The sequence below is a fragment of the Pseudophryne corroboree genome, chromosome 1 (assembly GCF_028390025.1).
Source record: "Pseudophryne corroboree isolate aPseCor3 chromosome 1, aPseCor3.hap2, whole genome shotgun sequence".
In the NCBI taxonomy this organism is placed as follows: domain Eukaryota; kingdom Metazoa; phylum Chordata; class Amphibia; order Anura; family Myobatrachidae; genus Pseudophryne; species Pseudophryne corroboree.
This window is the reverse complement of record NC_086444.1, coordinates 148781451-148797033: the sequence shown is the minus strand read 5'-3', so window position 1 is coordinate 148797033 and position 15583 is coordinate 148781451. Positions and strand designations below refer to the sequence as shown.

Genomic DNA, 15583 nt, shown 5'->3' with positions numbered 1-15583 from the left:
CTGCGGGGGCAGTAGTTACGCCACTGGCTGGGGGAGTGATGGAGATGCATCAGGGGATGTCTGACTGACATCTAACACTGCTGCAGCCCTTGAAGTCTTCTTTTCTTCTGAATATAGCTTTCTTAGGGCTGCCTGAGCATCCCCCCTGTTGTATGCCTGCTTACTGCATGGCACCAACTTACAAACTGAGCTCCTGTGCACAGAGGCAGGGTTATAGAGGAGGCAGCGCTGTGCATCTTGGGAACAGTCAAAGCTTTGAGCCTGTTGGTGCCTCGGATCAAAATCCTACTCTACACCCCGATGTTATTCCTTGTGGAACCCAGTGTACCCCGCAGCAGAAACTAACATTACAAAGCTAGTCAACACAGATATTTTTAACACCAGTATGTGTCCCAAACACATTTTCCTGTCAGACTTGTGCACCTCTGGCTTATCCATTAAAAGAAATAAGTGACTGGATTTATAATAATTGTACTTTTCTCGGCATCTAATGAAATAGCTTTTAAAGAGTTGAATCGGTTATTACAGATTTCTCGTAGCGTAAGAAAAACAATGTGACACATTTCTGACTGTAATAAATAAACTGACACTAAAACAGAGTAAGAAGTTTCTTTAAATCAGTGACATCAGTTTAAAAGAACTGTCAATACCTTAGGCACAGCCGAGGGAGGTAAAATGCCCCTCTGCGCCACAAGGGATTAGGCCCGCTGTACAGGTAATTGTGAATTTACATAGAATTCTCAAAATATGTACAGAAGGGAAGAAACAGTTATATAGAAGTAACATATGCCCTCTGCCATATCCTAATAACATTCACATCATGTCAAGGTGGGGACTTGGGTATACGGATTATCTAAACCCCAGTGAGAAACAAGATGTCTTACAGTCATTATATTATATTATTACGAAGTTTGCACTCAGAAATAAAAGAAAATCTATCTTCCAAACATGTTTCTTAAAATAAATATATTATAAACAAATGCAATGGTTGTCAAAAGTTTGCGAAAAGTACATTTGAACAACTTGAAAACTTTTATGTAACCATTCACTTCAAACTAGGTTTTCATTTAAGAAGCAACAGTTTGGAATAATGCTGGCTATAAGTTTGAAAACAATGATCAGTAATCACCCATATATAATATGTATTTAGCCCCTTCATCCTTACCAATCCTTAACGAGGTATAGTAACAATCCAGATATGCGCTGAGGGCTGACTACATCAACCACCAATAAAAATGCAGATTTTGAAAATCTTGTCTTTGTTTTATTTTGTAGATGCACAAACATTGTCGTTTCCCTGGTTTAATAACGCTGTATTTAGTTGCAAACTAAAGTTAAAAAGATTTTGTTCATAATATCAATGTTTTAAACTACAAAAAGAATCACTTGTGTTAATGCCACAATAATTGCAAGAAGCAATTTCTGTATATTACAGTGTAGTGGTTAAGGCAAAGATTGCACCATTATTGTATCAGCCTCAAAAAAAGTGTATATTAAATACCCGCGGAATAAAATAATAAACTGATGAACACTTAAGGGAAAGGTTTCCATTGAAATATCAATGATAAGCATCAATTCAAAACGGTGAATGCACAATCACACTGGAATGAGATTGAATGGCTATTATTGCTTCAAAATACATTTTACTATGCAAAGAAGAGTATAGTAGACGCTGGCAATTATGTCTATTTGGGGATCTTATAAGCAGCCAGGAAGAGTCACTATAACACCCATTCATTAGGAAAAGTAAAAAATAATGACATGTCAAAGTGAGTATCTACCTCCAAATGTGGGTGTAGTGACCCTGTTCTTTTAGGTGCTCATACAAGTATAGAACTCTGACATTGTAAACTGACAATTGTCCTAATATCTGTAATACAATGAAGTACAAAATTCTTCAACTCCCTAAAAAGTCATCAGATTCGTCTGTATTACAAGTGACATCGTCTGTAGTACAAGTGACACCCAAATTGTTCCAGATAGTATTTTTTTATTGCAAAGAGCGTCTTAACCATTTAACTGATTATTTTTTTTGCAAAAGCGATACCTAAAAATTTTGTTCGTTTTTTTTTGTTTTTGGACAAAAACATTTAAATATTTTTGTGGAAAAATTACCCCAGTGTCTATAGGTCCCTATTGCTATATTACCCTTTATAGCCCCAGGAGCAATAGATCCCCCAGTGGCAATTGATCCTGCAGTGTTAGCAGGTCCCCCTAGAGGCATCACCCCTCACCCCATGTCCATAGGCTGCAACAATGGCCTTCCCCCGCAATGGTGGTAAACTCCCTTAGCGAATATAATTCCCTGCCTTCCGAGTAGCAATAAACTTTCTTGGGACATAAAACCCCACCGCACCCCTCTGTGGCTACTGAACCCAACTTCAAAATGTAGATGCCATCCCAGTGCACGTATTCCTTCCCTTGCAGCGGAGATGGCCACCAGGGGAATTGATCACCAGTCCCCCTGCTGATCGCTGCACTTAGGATGTAGAGATCAGCAATAGTGCTCAGAGGGGACCTTCAGCTCCCATTATTTGTCTGCAGATTTTTTTTCTTTTAAATAAAAACTGGAAATGCTGCTTATGTAAGTATTCTACCCATTTGGAAGATCCAAGTTTACATAAATGAAAGAAATTGCCCTAACAATTGATTGGCTTTCTATTACCGATTAACTGTGAATCACCAAGAAAAGTCCCATGGATAAAAGTTCTCCTAATTCAAATAACACTGGTCATAATATGGGGCAGATGTACTAAGTTCGGAGAGTGATAGAGACATAAGGTCCTAACTGCAATGTTACAGGCTGTGTTTGACAAGAGCTGGTGGGCTGGTAGTTTATCTCTCTCCACTCTATCTTTCTCCAAGGCTTGATACATCTCCTCCTTTGAGAGAAAGCTGCAAAAATGAAGACCAAACAGCATTCTGAGAAAATGAAAGTTATAGTTACAGACATGAACAAAGTTAGGAAAAGAATACATAATTATATCCAAAGTCCTGAACTATATCTCCATGAGCACTCCTATGATCCATTGCAAGGAGATGGAAGCTGCATCAGGCCACCCAGGCAGTGCGTAGAAAAGGCCGACCCTCAAAACTCGGTGGGACTTGTGAGGGAAACCATAGAGAGGCCAATTATCACTTGTTGCTACAGATGTCAGTGGCTGAGACTGGACTGAAAGTGCACCAGTCAACCATATCAAGAGCTCTGTATACAACTGTCCTATATGTGAGAGTGGCTAGAAAAATGCCATTACTGATGGAAAACCACATTAAAGTACACCTGGAATTAGCCAGATAACATCAGGGCAACCCAGGTAAAATGTGGGATAAGTTTTTGTGGTCTGATGAGACAAATGGTTTGCTTTTTGGCCCCACGTCAAGACGTTAACAAAACCTAACACTGCCCATTCCAGAGCAAACACTAACCCAACAGTGAAGTATGGGGTGGCTGCATCTCGTGGGGATGCTTCCCCTCAATGGGGACTGGGCATCTTGTTGAAACTACAGGCCAACTAGGACCAATGAAAAATATAGGGGGATACTACAAGACAAAATGGGAAATTTTGTTTCAAGGAAAAAATACAACGGCGAAATGGGATGTATTAAAATCACTGCTAGTAAAAAATACTCTAAAATTTATTCCCACAAGCAGCAAAAAAAGGAATAAAAATCCCAAACCAATGTGGCTTAACAAAAAGATAAAGAAACTTATGGGCAAGAAAAGGCGAGCATTCAAAAAATACAAATCTGACGGGAATGGGGAGTCATTTCAGCACTATAAGGACTGTAACAAAATATGCAAAAAATAAAAGAGCGGCTAAAGTAGAAACTGGAAAACTAGTAGCAAAGGAAAGCAAAGCGAATCCCAAAAAATTCTTTAAATACATCAACAGCAAGAGATTAAAGAAGGAGAGTATAGGCCCTTTAAAAGACAAGTTGGGAGTCTTAGTCAAAAATGATAATGACATAGTGAACAAACTAAATTAGTTTTTTTCAACGGTATTTACAAGAGAGGACCAAATTCAGGGACTAACACACAATCTCAATAATGATAATGTCCCACTGATAAGTGCTTATTTAAGTGAGGAGGTAGTCTGTGACCGATTAAAACATTTAAATATTAATAAGTCATCGGGTCTCGATGGAATTCACCCAAGGGTTCTAATGGAGCTTCACTGTGAACTTGCAAGACCGCTATTTTTGATCTTTAAAGATTCAGTTATATCAGGTTTGGTTCCCAAAGACTGGCGTATAGCGGAAGTAGTGCCAATATTCAAAAAGGGAAGTAAAGCTGAACCGGGTAATTATAGACCAGTTAGTCTTACATCCATAGTGGGGAAAGTATTGGAAGGTATTTTAAGGGATAGTATTCAGAAGTTCCTGGAAGTCAATAATGTCATTAAAAGGAATCAACATGGATTTGTGAAGGACAGATCATGTCAAACCAACTTACTGGGATTTTATGAAACAGTAAGTGCGAACCTTGATCAGGGTATGGAGGTGGATGTAATCTTTTTAGACTTTGCCAAAACTTTCGACACTGTACCACACATGCGACTTATCTATAAGCTACAAGAAATAGGGCTAGGGAGCACAATATGCACTTGGGTCAAAAATTGGTTAGATAATAGGGAACAGCGCGTTGTGGTTAATGGATCACTTTCAAATTGGACTGAAGTGCTAAGTGGTGTGCCACAAGGGTCTGTACTAGGACCACTATTGTTCAACATTTTCATTAACAACCTAACAGAAGGTCTAGAGAGTATGGTGTAAATTTTTGCAGACGATACCAAATTGTGTAAAGTTATAAATATGGAGGGGGAAGCTGAGTCTCTTCAGAACGACTTAGTTAAATTAGAAGCATGGGCAGCCAAATGGAGAATGCGCTTCAATACAGACAAGTGTAAGGTAATGCACTGTGGTAGCAAGAACCAAAATTACACCTACATACTAAATGGGGTAACATTAGGGGATTCTGTACTGGAAAAGGACTTAGGTGTTCACATAGATAGCAAACTAAGCAGCAGTACCCAAAGTAAGATTGCAGCAAAAAAGGCTAATAAGATATTAGCATGCATAAAATGGGGAATTGATGCAAGGGACGAGAGTGTTATACTCCCATTATATAAATCACTAGTGAGGCCACATCTTGAATACTGTGTGCAATTTTGGGCACCATACTACAAAAAGGATATCCCGGAGCTAGAAATGGTTCAGAGGCGGGTGACCAAACTAATTAAGGGCATAGAAACGCTGGAATACGAGGAAAGGCTTGCAAGGCTAGGCATGTTTACACTGGAAAAGAGGAGACTAAGAGGGGACATGATCAACATCTACAAATATATAAGAGGACAATACACAGAGCTTGCTTGGGCCTGTATTTGGTAAGATCAGCACAGAGGACACGTGGACACTCGCTTAGGTTAGAGGAGAGGAGATTCCGCACAATGCGGCAAAACATTTTTTTTCACAGTAAGGACAATACATGTTTGGAATTCCCTGCCTGGGGGAGTTGTAATGGCGGACTCAGTCATCATCTTTAAGAATGGGTTAGATAAATTCCTATTGGATAAGGATATCCAGGGTTATGGTGTGTAGTCGCGCACTATAGTTACTATAAAAAGAGGAATAAAACTCAACGGCTGACATCAGCATCATTTAGACCAAAATAATCCTGCATAGGAGACCACAAATAGGTTGAACTTGATGGACAAATTGTGTTTTTTCAACCTTAGATACTATGTTACTATGTTACAATGAGAAAAAGTGAAAGTCAAAGTCTAGAACTCAATCCAATTGAGAATCTCTAGAAATTTGTTCAAATAAAAAACTATACTGAAAATTGCAGTCTACTGTACAAGCTTCATAAAGCCAACCTGAGCAACCTGGAGCAAATCTGCAAGAAAGAATGTCCAAAAATCAATTCCAGTAAGGTAAGTGGTATAAACTTAGCCCAACATACTTAAATCTATTATTGCAGCAAAAGGTAGTTCTATCAAGTTCTAGTCTACAGGGGTTGAATACTTATGTAAATGGCATTTTTCATCATTTTACATCTGCAGAGAAATAATGGGGTAAATTTACCAAGGTGGGAGTTTTTTTTAGAACTGGTGATATTGCCCATAGCAACCAATCAGATTCTATTATCTTCTAGAAGCAGCTAGATAAATGTTAAGTAGAATTTGATTGGTTGCGATGAACAACATCACCAGTTCTAAAAAAACTTCCACCTTAGTAAATTTACCCCCATGAATTACGAATCTGAAAACTGACTTTACGAGGCTACTGATTCACAATAAAAATAGTGTCTGGAACAATTTGTGTTTTATTTTGTAATACAGACAACTTTTTAGGTGGTTGAATATGTTTGCACGCAACTGTATACACAATTAAACTTGGTTGAAAAGTTACCAAGTGAAATATACATTTCTTTGGGGTGATTTATTTTTCAGGATTCCTTATCAGAAGTGTTCTTGATGGATGAAGGGGCTAAATCGGGAATATTACCCACATTTCCAAGGAAAGTTCAAAAAATCGAGTTCACAGTTTGATCAATTAAAATAAGTAGCTTCCCAATAGCGGTATATCCTTAAAAATAAATAAGAACAAACAGGTTTTCCTATTATCACTTACTACGTACATTGAGATGCATCGGACGTTCAGAAATGATGTTTTCCAAAATACATAAGTAAACATTTTGCATTCATTTCAAAACATACTTATATGCAGTTAAAAGTCCATATATTAAACTCTTGTTAAATATTCTTTGTAATGCTCTTCAAATATATACTAATTTAACATCTTTTATCTCCCTAGTATTCAGCTGCCTTTGGAGTTGGCTTTACAGTGTATAAGAAAATGAGACCAGTTTTGGAAATAAAATAGCGTTAAATGAAACGGACATCATAATAAAGAAAAAAAAACCCACCAGCGTAAATTTCAGAAGGAGACATCTTCCAGTACAAAAAGGAAGAACATTATACAACGGGTAAGATACTGTAACTATTTTCAGTTAATGATGTATTCGCTCTCACTCCTGGCTAGGTAAATTAGTAATGCACTTCTTTTCAACAGTGCAAAAATATCCTGAGAAGATGTTCAGATTACAACAAAAAATAAAGGGAGTCTTCACTAATGTTTTTTGCACAAAACACTGCGAGCAGGTATTTCATAGAAAAGAACAACAACAAAAAAAGACATAGAAAAAAAATCAAAACCTATATTTATATATATTATGTCTGGGAAAAAAAACAAATTAAACACTGGCAACTAATTTTTTTTTCTTCATCTGTTTGCAAACCGAAGGGATTGCGTTAAACTACTGGTAATAATCTTGTACATTCAGGGCTAGCACGTAGGACTACCTGGCACTGAATGCGTTAAAGTTCATTATGGCCAATAAGGGAATAAGGAGGTAATTTGTAATTCAAGTTTTATTTTTAATTTCCTCTCTGTTAGCTAATAAAGCAAGTCTCAATTTCACACTTCAGCCAACTACGAAATTTGCAATTAAACTCTCGAAAAGGAGTTTTCCCATTCAGGTTTTGTGCAACTCTGATGCAGATCCCACCACCATGCTGTGAAGAGAGACGGTACGTCATTAAGTAGGTTGGTGGTGGCAGCCCTTTTGCCTTTTTAACTGCACTCTATCAACTTGGCCAGGCTGTCTCGCAATTCAGTGAGTTCAAAGATTTTCCCATCCAGGATTTCTAAAAGAGTCTTCAAGTTATTGCGAAATGCGTCCTGCTCGCCCTGACTTTTCTCCAGTCGTTGCTCCAAGTCAGAGAGCTGTCCTTCCAGATCTTTGTTACGTGTCTCCACTTCCTACAGTAAAAAAAAATAATAATATTAATGACTGCGGTATTACATTGTTGGAGACTGATTCATCTGATGTGGAAGCAGTAGCGTGTTGTGAGGTTCCCCTCTGCTTAAATGGTGGGGAGCATTACCCTCTTAATGTCTAGTTCCAATGTAGACTCGTTTCCTATATAAACTGTTTCACTACTGCTCACAGTCACAATTTTTACACCTTTATGTAAAAAAAAGGAGTTACTATTACTGAATTTAAATGTAGGAGCATCTCCTCCCCTTTGAACCTCTGCAATGTGGGACTAAATTGAGGATCTGTTCTACATTAACAGCAGTTTATGGATTGCCTATTACCTAACCCTATCATTCACCGTTTCTGCGTGCCTACGTTATGACATGCTGATGTGTCCTCATACATCTTGCCTCAATACGCCACAAAGTGGGAGATGCCTGGCAAGAGCTGACAGGTCCTGTGTAACTCCATTAGCGGCGGGCATCTTTTTTGCTAAAAATGCGTTTTACAGGATGCACAAGCTGACTCTGCTGATTAAAATGATATGCCTATATTCCAGAGGTTCCCAAACTGTGTGCCGTGGCTCCCTGGGGTGCCTCGGGACAGTTGCAGGGGTGCCCTGGGTTGGTGGTCCAGGACCAATTCAATTTATTCATGGCCAATGTAATAGGCAAAACCAGTGCTGGTGGCTGCCAGTCATAAAATATGTAGCCAAATCTTGTCCCTCACCACACAACTGACCCTAAGGATGACATATAAACGCGATCTACTTAATGTAATATTTCTTTCTAAATTTCTCAATAAGAAATTTTTGGCCTAGGGGTGCCGTGAAAAAAATTCTGATATTCTAGGGCGCCGTGATTCAAAAAAGTTTGGAAACCACTGCTATATTCTGTGTGCGTCTGCGGCTGTAACTGCATACGAAATGCTACGTTACAGTGCCTTTTCCGAAGACTTTGTACTGGTTAGATGCTTTCTTGAGAGCAAGGTGAATCTTTTTCCAAATCTGAGAGAACTGCTGAAGAACTGAAGAAGCAGCGGGTACATCAACAACAGGAAGATCTTGAAAATCTGGAACTCTGGGATGTTGACCATAAACTGCAAAGAAAGGAGTAGTATCGGTGGTTGAATGATAACGGAAGTTGTGAGCAAATTCGGCCCAGGGCAACAAATCCACCCAGTCGTGTTGCGAAGAAGAGATGTAGAGTCTTAAAAAGGTCTCAAGCTCCTGGTTTACTCTCTCCGTCTGCCCATTCGTTTGTGGATGGTATGCTGTGGAAAACTTGAGTTTGACTTGCAAGGCAGAACATAAGGCCCTCCAGAATCTTGCCACAAATTGAACTCCACGGTCAGAAATAATCTGCGCATTGCGCCGCAAACACATGCGCGGAAGTGCCAGTTTTTTGACTGAACGCTGTGCTGCGAACGAAAACAGCTAGCTAACAACTCGGAATGACCCCCTTAGTGAGGGTAAAAGAAAAATGTCAAGAAAGTGTCAGCATATCATGCTGTCTTATACTGGCTTACTTATCCGTGGCCAGCCCTCTGCTACAATAGCATTCAGTCAGCCCAGCAGTAGATGAGAATAATTAAACTTGCAATCCATCCCCATTTGGAAAGTTACAGTACAGGTTGATTGACCAAGCTTAAACAAAGGCATAATTGTAATATTATTATTGTATTTAAGTGCCTGACTTTTTTAATTCTCTGTATATTATTCCTATGCTTTATTTTAGATTAATTGTTTAATGCTTATCAAGTGTTCTTTCATATTCACTTCGCCAAGATTGCTGTATCTATAATATTGGCTTCTGGATGAACAGTGCAATTAGAATCTTATCAGTCTGTAATAATATGCATTTACTGATACATTAAATTTGAATACTTAAGCAGATTTTACATTACATGCTAAGCTAAGTGTTTTGCCAGTCTCAAGCTGAATGGGGAGAAATGTTTCCTACAAATGACAGGCTCTCTGTATGTAATACAGGGCCAGGTAGTTGTCACGCATTAATGATGACAAATGACAATCACCAGGACAGATGGGCATGTACCTGTAATTTTTGGCTCAAAGAATCTCTCTGTTCTTGCAACTCTTTAGCATGATCGATTTCTTCCTTCAGTCGCTCTATTTCCTATAAAAGAAAATCAGTTTAAGGCAACAAGACATTACATTTATAAACCAAATATATCTTATATAGATCACCTCACAACAGGGCCTATTCATCAGCACTAAATGGCCCGTTACACATGCAGAAAAGCTAGTTTCCGCAAATTTTATGTAACAGCCCATTCATCATTAGGGGTCCAATAGGACAGCCTGATATTCAGAAAAGTCAGAACACAAAGTTTTCGGAGTTTGCCTGTAAGAACGAACGCCATCTTCAGATGGTGCTGGTTCTCGGAGTCCCGCTACTTACTACCGGAATGGGTTTCCGGGGATGCGAATAGGGATCCAAGCTGATCCCTTCGCTGCCTCCTCACTTTCTGAGCCTCAGGTCACACATGCGCAGAAGCTGTCATTGGGAATGGTAAGTAGCACTGCTACTGAAGTAGCAATGTTACTGATCACAGGGAACAGGTGTTTTTTGAAGCAGCTGTCCCCACACCGGAGCAATTCTGAATTGCTCCGGTGATAAGAAACCCCCACCGCAACTGGTGGTAAGTTGGATACTTAATCATCGGGGGCATTATGGCCCGTGACGATGAATAGGCCCCAAAATGTAGTAACGGTCATCTACAAATACACATGGAAAAGTTTCCAGAACCTGTTCATAGATTTGACATGTTGATTAATCGAAAAACATTTCCCATATTAAACACCAAGTTACTGCATATTCAAAGTTAATTTAGATTTCCAAAGCACCAATGTGTATAATGTGCTTGCAAAATAGCATCCATTATAGGGCCTAATTCAAACCTAATCCCTGGGCTGCTAATTTTGTTGTTCTGCGATCAGATAGTCGCCGCCAAGGGAGAGTGTAAATTCGCCCCATGCAAGTGTACGCCGTACGAAAATGTTCCTCAGTCAGCAGACACCATCTAAAGGTTTTTTCCAGTGTGTGCGCTGCCCAGGACTTACTCCTACAGGCTGAATGGGTCCAGAGCTGACGTCACACACCTTCCCAGAAAACACTTGGGAATGCCTGCGATTTTCCTGACACTCCAAGAAAATGGCCAGTTACCACCCACAAACGTCCTCCTCCTGTTATCAGCTTGCAAATGGCTATGCGATCTAAATTTTTGCACCAGCGTGTCGCTATTTAGCGACACGCGTGTGCACTGCGATGCATACACAGTCAATTGATGATCACAAAACGCACAGCAGCGATCAGGTCTAAATCAAGCCCATAGTTCAATAGTTCCATATAAAAAAATTTGGAGGGGGCTTTTACCAAGGTGAGTCAAGGTCAATTTGCAAAAAACTTAGGGTGGCCCATCTGCCTTTGTTCGCGCACAGCCAGGACCATTGAGATGACCTCGGGCCCGGGTACTGAGGGGCGAATGGCCAAATCTGGGAGGCGTGGCCACGCGCACTTCAGAAAAATTAATAGTGGAAAATAATATGCGCAGCATTGGGAAGTGGAAGCATGTGCTTTACAGGGGGGCATTTGTACCCCTTAGCAGCTTGCCCAGGTACCTGGTGGGCCTTAGGGAGGCGGGTGCTCTGCAGAGTGTAGCAGTGATCTGTAGCAACATATGACAGCACCATACACACAGTAATATATTTCTGAATTATGGTATCTGGATGATAGGTCAACAGTCAATAGGCAGACACCAAATGGTCAACATGCATATGGTCGACATGGTCAAAAGGGTGACAGGCTCAAATGGTTGACATGACAATGGTCAACACAGCATATGGTCGACATTTTTTTTCCCATTCAATTTTTCAACTTTCTCATACGTCCTAGAGGATGCTGGGGACTCCGTAAGGACCATGGGGTATAGACGGGATCCGCAGGAGACATGGGCACACTATAAGACTTTGAATGGGTGTGAACTGGCTCCTCCCTCTTTGCCTCTCCTCTAGACCTCAGTTAGATTCTGTGCCCAGGAGAGACTGGTCACACACTAGGGGAGCTCTACTGAGTTTCTCTGGAAAGACTTTATGCTAGGTTTTTTATTTTCAGAGAGACCTGCTGGCTACAGGCTCTCTGCTTCGTGGGACTGAGGGGAGAGAAGTCAGACCTACTTCTTCTGAGTTAAAGGCTCTGCTTCTTAGGCTACTGGACACCATTAGCTCCAGAGGGTTCGATCACTTGGTGCGCCTAGCTGCTTGTTCCCGGAGCCGTGCCGTCACCCCCCTCACAGAAGCCAGAAGACAGAAGCCGGGTGAGTATTGGTAGAAAAGAAGACTTCAGTGACGGCAGAAGACTTCAGGTCTCTGAGGTACCGCGCAGCGGTCGCGCTGCTCGTCATTGCTCCCACAAAACAACGGTTCTACAAGGGCGCAGGGGGAGCGCCCTGGGCAGCAATATACCTCTTTTCTGACACTGGCAAAATATATATACAGTGCATAGGCACTGTATAGGGACCCCCGCCAGTATAAATATGAATAATATTAGGGGGGCTGAAGCGCGCCGAGAGGGGGCGGGGCTTAGCCCTCATAACTTGTTACAGCGCCATTTTCTCCTCATGTCCCCGCCAAAAAGAACTGTTAGGCAGCTAACAGTGGAAAACGAGGGGGGGGGAGGTGATTTTAGTGCAAAATAGGAAAATATAGACTATACAGTATAATGAGCGTGTTAGTTAATGAGTTGTAATTGTTTCTGTGTTTTCCCTGTCATATACCCATGATAGCTTAACGTACACATGTGTCGACATGTGTGTGTGTGCTCTGCCACGAGCTGGCTATGGGAATCCCTCTGTCGGCATTGCCGACTCCTGATAGTACTTGGGTCTGTAGATCAAGTGTCAACAGGTCGGTAGTTGTATGCTTTTTTCAAAAGTAAACACTGTATGGGTGACACAGTAGTATGTGGGTGACCTGTCGGCACCATCTGTTATTACTGGATTTAAATTAACATGAAGTCATAATAACCTATACCTGTATAGGGTACGGTTTCATGGGCCTGTAGCTCTAGCACAGATGTGCTTTTATTTGTGGGGGAATGATATTAAATTTATGTGTATATACTTCCCTCGAAACCCTCGGGGTCGTAAGAATGTTATTTTTACCAGTCCCTGTTGTCGACAAATACTATGTTTTATGTCGACCATAAGGTTTCCTGGTCAGATCCACAACTTGGGCATTCAGTACATGGTCGTACACATTCAGCACACATTAATGTCACTAGGGACTCTGGGGTTCTAGACAAAATACTTATATGTATGATATCTCCTATATATTTGCCCAGATCTGTGACATTGTGATTCATTTGCTAACACTGGGCGGAGTCACAATACTGGGCGGAGTCAAGTCACAGATCTGCCCAAATATATAGGAGAGAATAGGAGTACACACTGGCCAAATATATAGGAAAAAATAGGAGAACATTTAACAGTACATGGTGATAACGGTACATACATAGTGAGCGCAGGAGAGACAGCAGCAGCAGGTTAAAGCTCCGTATAAGCACCACCCCCAGCCGTCAGCTATTGGACACATGTTAAAGCTCCGTACAAGCACCGCCGCCAGCCGCCAGCTATTGGGACACATGTTAAAGCTCCAAACAAGCACCGCCCCCAGCCACCAGCTATTGGACACATGGCTGAGGAGTGCGCTGTGATTGGCCGCCAATGCAACTAGCACCTGGGTCCCCGCTCACACAGGGAGACGCTGGCGGACACTACAGTGCCAGGCGCCGGAGAGTGCAGTAAGATGCCTGTGCGCTCCGTCCCCTGGCAGTGAGCCCCGCTTCGTACCCGCCCCCACCCCGCGTCCCCACTATATGTAGGGAGTTGGGGATGTTCTGTACCATGGGGGCAGCAGCAGTAGCTACATCCCATCACACCCACGGGTGGCCAATCACAGCGCACCCTTCAGCATGTGTCCAATGGCTGGCGCCTGGAGGCGGTGCTTGTATGTCGCGTTAACATGCTGGTGCTGCTGCCTTTCCTGCGCTCACTATGTATGTACTGTTATTACAATGTACTGTTATGTGTTCTCCTATACTCTCCTATATATTTGGCCAGTGTGTTCTCCTATTCTCTCCTATATATTTGGCCAGTGTGTTCTCCTATTCTCTCCTATATATTTGGCCAGTGTGTTCTCCTATTCTCTCCTATGCTTCTCCTATATATTTGGCCAGATCTGTAACTTGACTCCGCCTAGCATTGTGACTCCACCCAGCTTTAGCAATGAGTCACAAAGTCACAGATCTGTCCTAATATATAGGAGATACCTACCTCCATCCCACCCACAGCAAACACACGGCTGCCCCTACAACACCTACGGACCCCCTCGACCATCCACTGCACCCCCTACACCTACACCTCCCCCACCCAATGAACCCCAGCCCCTCACCCGCCACCACCGGACCCCCAACACCACCCGCAAGCACACCTACCCCTTACCCACCCACAACGCTTCCAGAACCCCTCCCACATCCACGAGAGCCTTGCACCAACCCCTCCCCCACCCCCTCCAACGCTACCCCACCCACATCGCATCCAGACCCCATCCACCACCCCCAGTCCCCTGCTCCTCCCCCACCCACACCACCTCCCGCCCCCCTCTCCTATCCGCACACACACTCCCGGCATCCGCCCCTCCTCCACCCACAGACACCCTCCCCCATACGCGGTCACCCCTGCACTCGCTACATTCTGTACATCATGCCCTGCAGCCACTATTCACACCCACTAAAGGGCCTTCACCATCAAATGCACTTTCGTCGTGCACTATTTACCCACTCACACAACTACGTGCAGGGGTTACAGAGGCGTAGCCCCTTCCGACGGAGTGAAGAGCGCCCGTAGGGTGATGAATCACCTAGTATATATATATATATATATATATAAGCTGGAAATATCGGCGGCACTCAAGCAGACTGGTAAAAAGATGCAAAATAGTGTCCCTTTATTAGCCTAATAAAGGGACACTATTTTGCATCTTTTTACCAGTCTGCTTGAGTGCCGCTGATATTTCCAGCTTGTTTAGTCATCATCTGACCTGGAGGGCACCGCAGCTAAGTAACCTATTGTTGTTTGGAGTGCCGGTATAACTCTTTTATCTATATATATATATATATATATATATATATATATATATATAGGATATGTGTGTATATGTGTATTTAAATATGTATATTCATATTACAAGTTCTAATGAATGCTGAAGTACAAGTATTCCTTCTCATGTGCTGGTCGCTCTGTTGATAAAGCTCTAGGTCGGCTGTGACGAGTTGGTCTCAGATCCTCACGAGGAGTCAGAGTGTTTATTCTTTTCCCGCCGCGGATAGAATACGGTGAAAGTCAACTCCTGGTCGGCACGGAGCCCTGTCACAAAGGGTCGTACACAGGAAGCTAAGTGATATTTTAATTATATGCTTTGAAGTTATTTGCATTACATGCGCATGGGGGAGTGCTTGTATTCGGAAAACCATCCGATAGAATTACCCTAGAGAGAGAGGGGATGTTTCTTATGTTGATTCTTCTCTATAACATTGCGGCAGGCTGCCGTGCGTCTGCAGTAGGTGTGGCCGGAGGATTGCTGAGGCTGACTCCGAGAGATACTGGAGTTTTTTCCCTGTGACGGTGTACCGCTGTTTGGGGATGCCTCAGTTAAGTCACTCTCGGCGGATACCACTGGTAAGT

At 42.1% G+C, this 15583-nt stretch overlaps 1 protein-coding gene across 4 annotated transcripts in view; it reads right to left on the bottom strand.

Moving 5' to 3' along the window:
- Window positions 1-595: 595 nt before the first annotated feature.
- HOMER1 (homer scaffold protein 1) overlaps window positions 596-15583 on the bottom strand; it is a 185140-nt gene continuing 170152 nt past the window's right edge. For all 4 annotated transcript variants that reach the window (XM_063963521.1, XM_063963516.1, XM_063963511.1 and 1 more), the window contains 2 exons: window positions 9877-9957; window positions 596-7824 (listed from right to left, as the gene is read on the bottom strand). In XM_063963521.1, the coding sequence (XP_063819591.1) occupies window positions 7636-7824; window positions 9877-9957 (270 nt within the window). In that variant the 3' untranslated portion in view covers window positions 596-7635. The remainder of the gene's footprint in view (window positions 7825-9876; window positions 9958-15583) is intronic.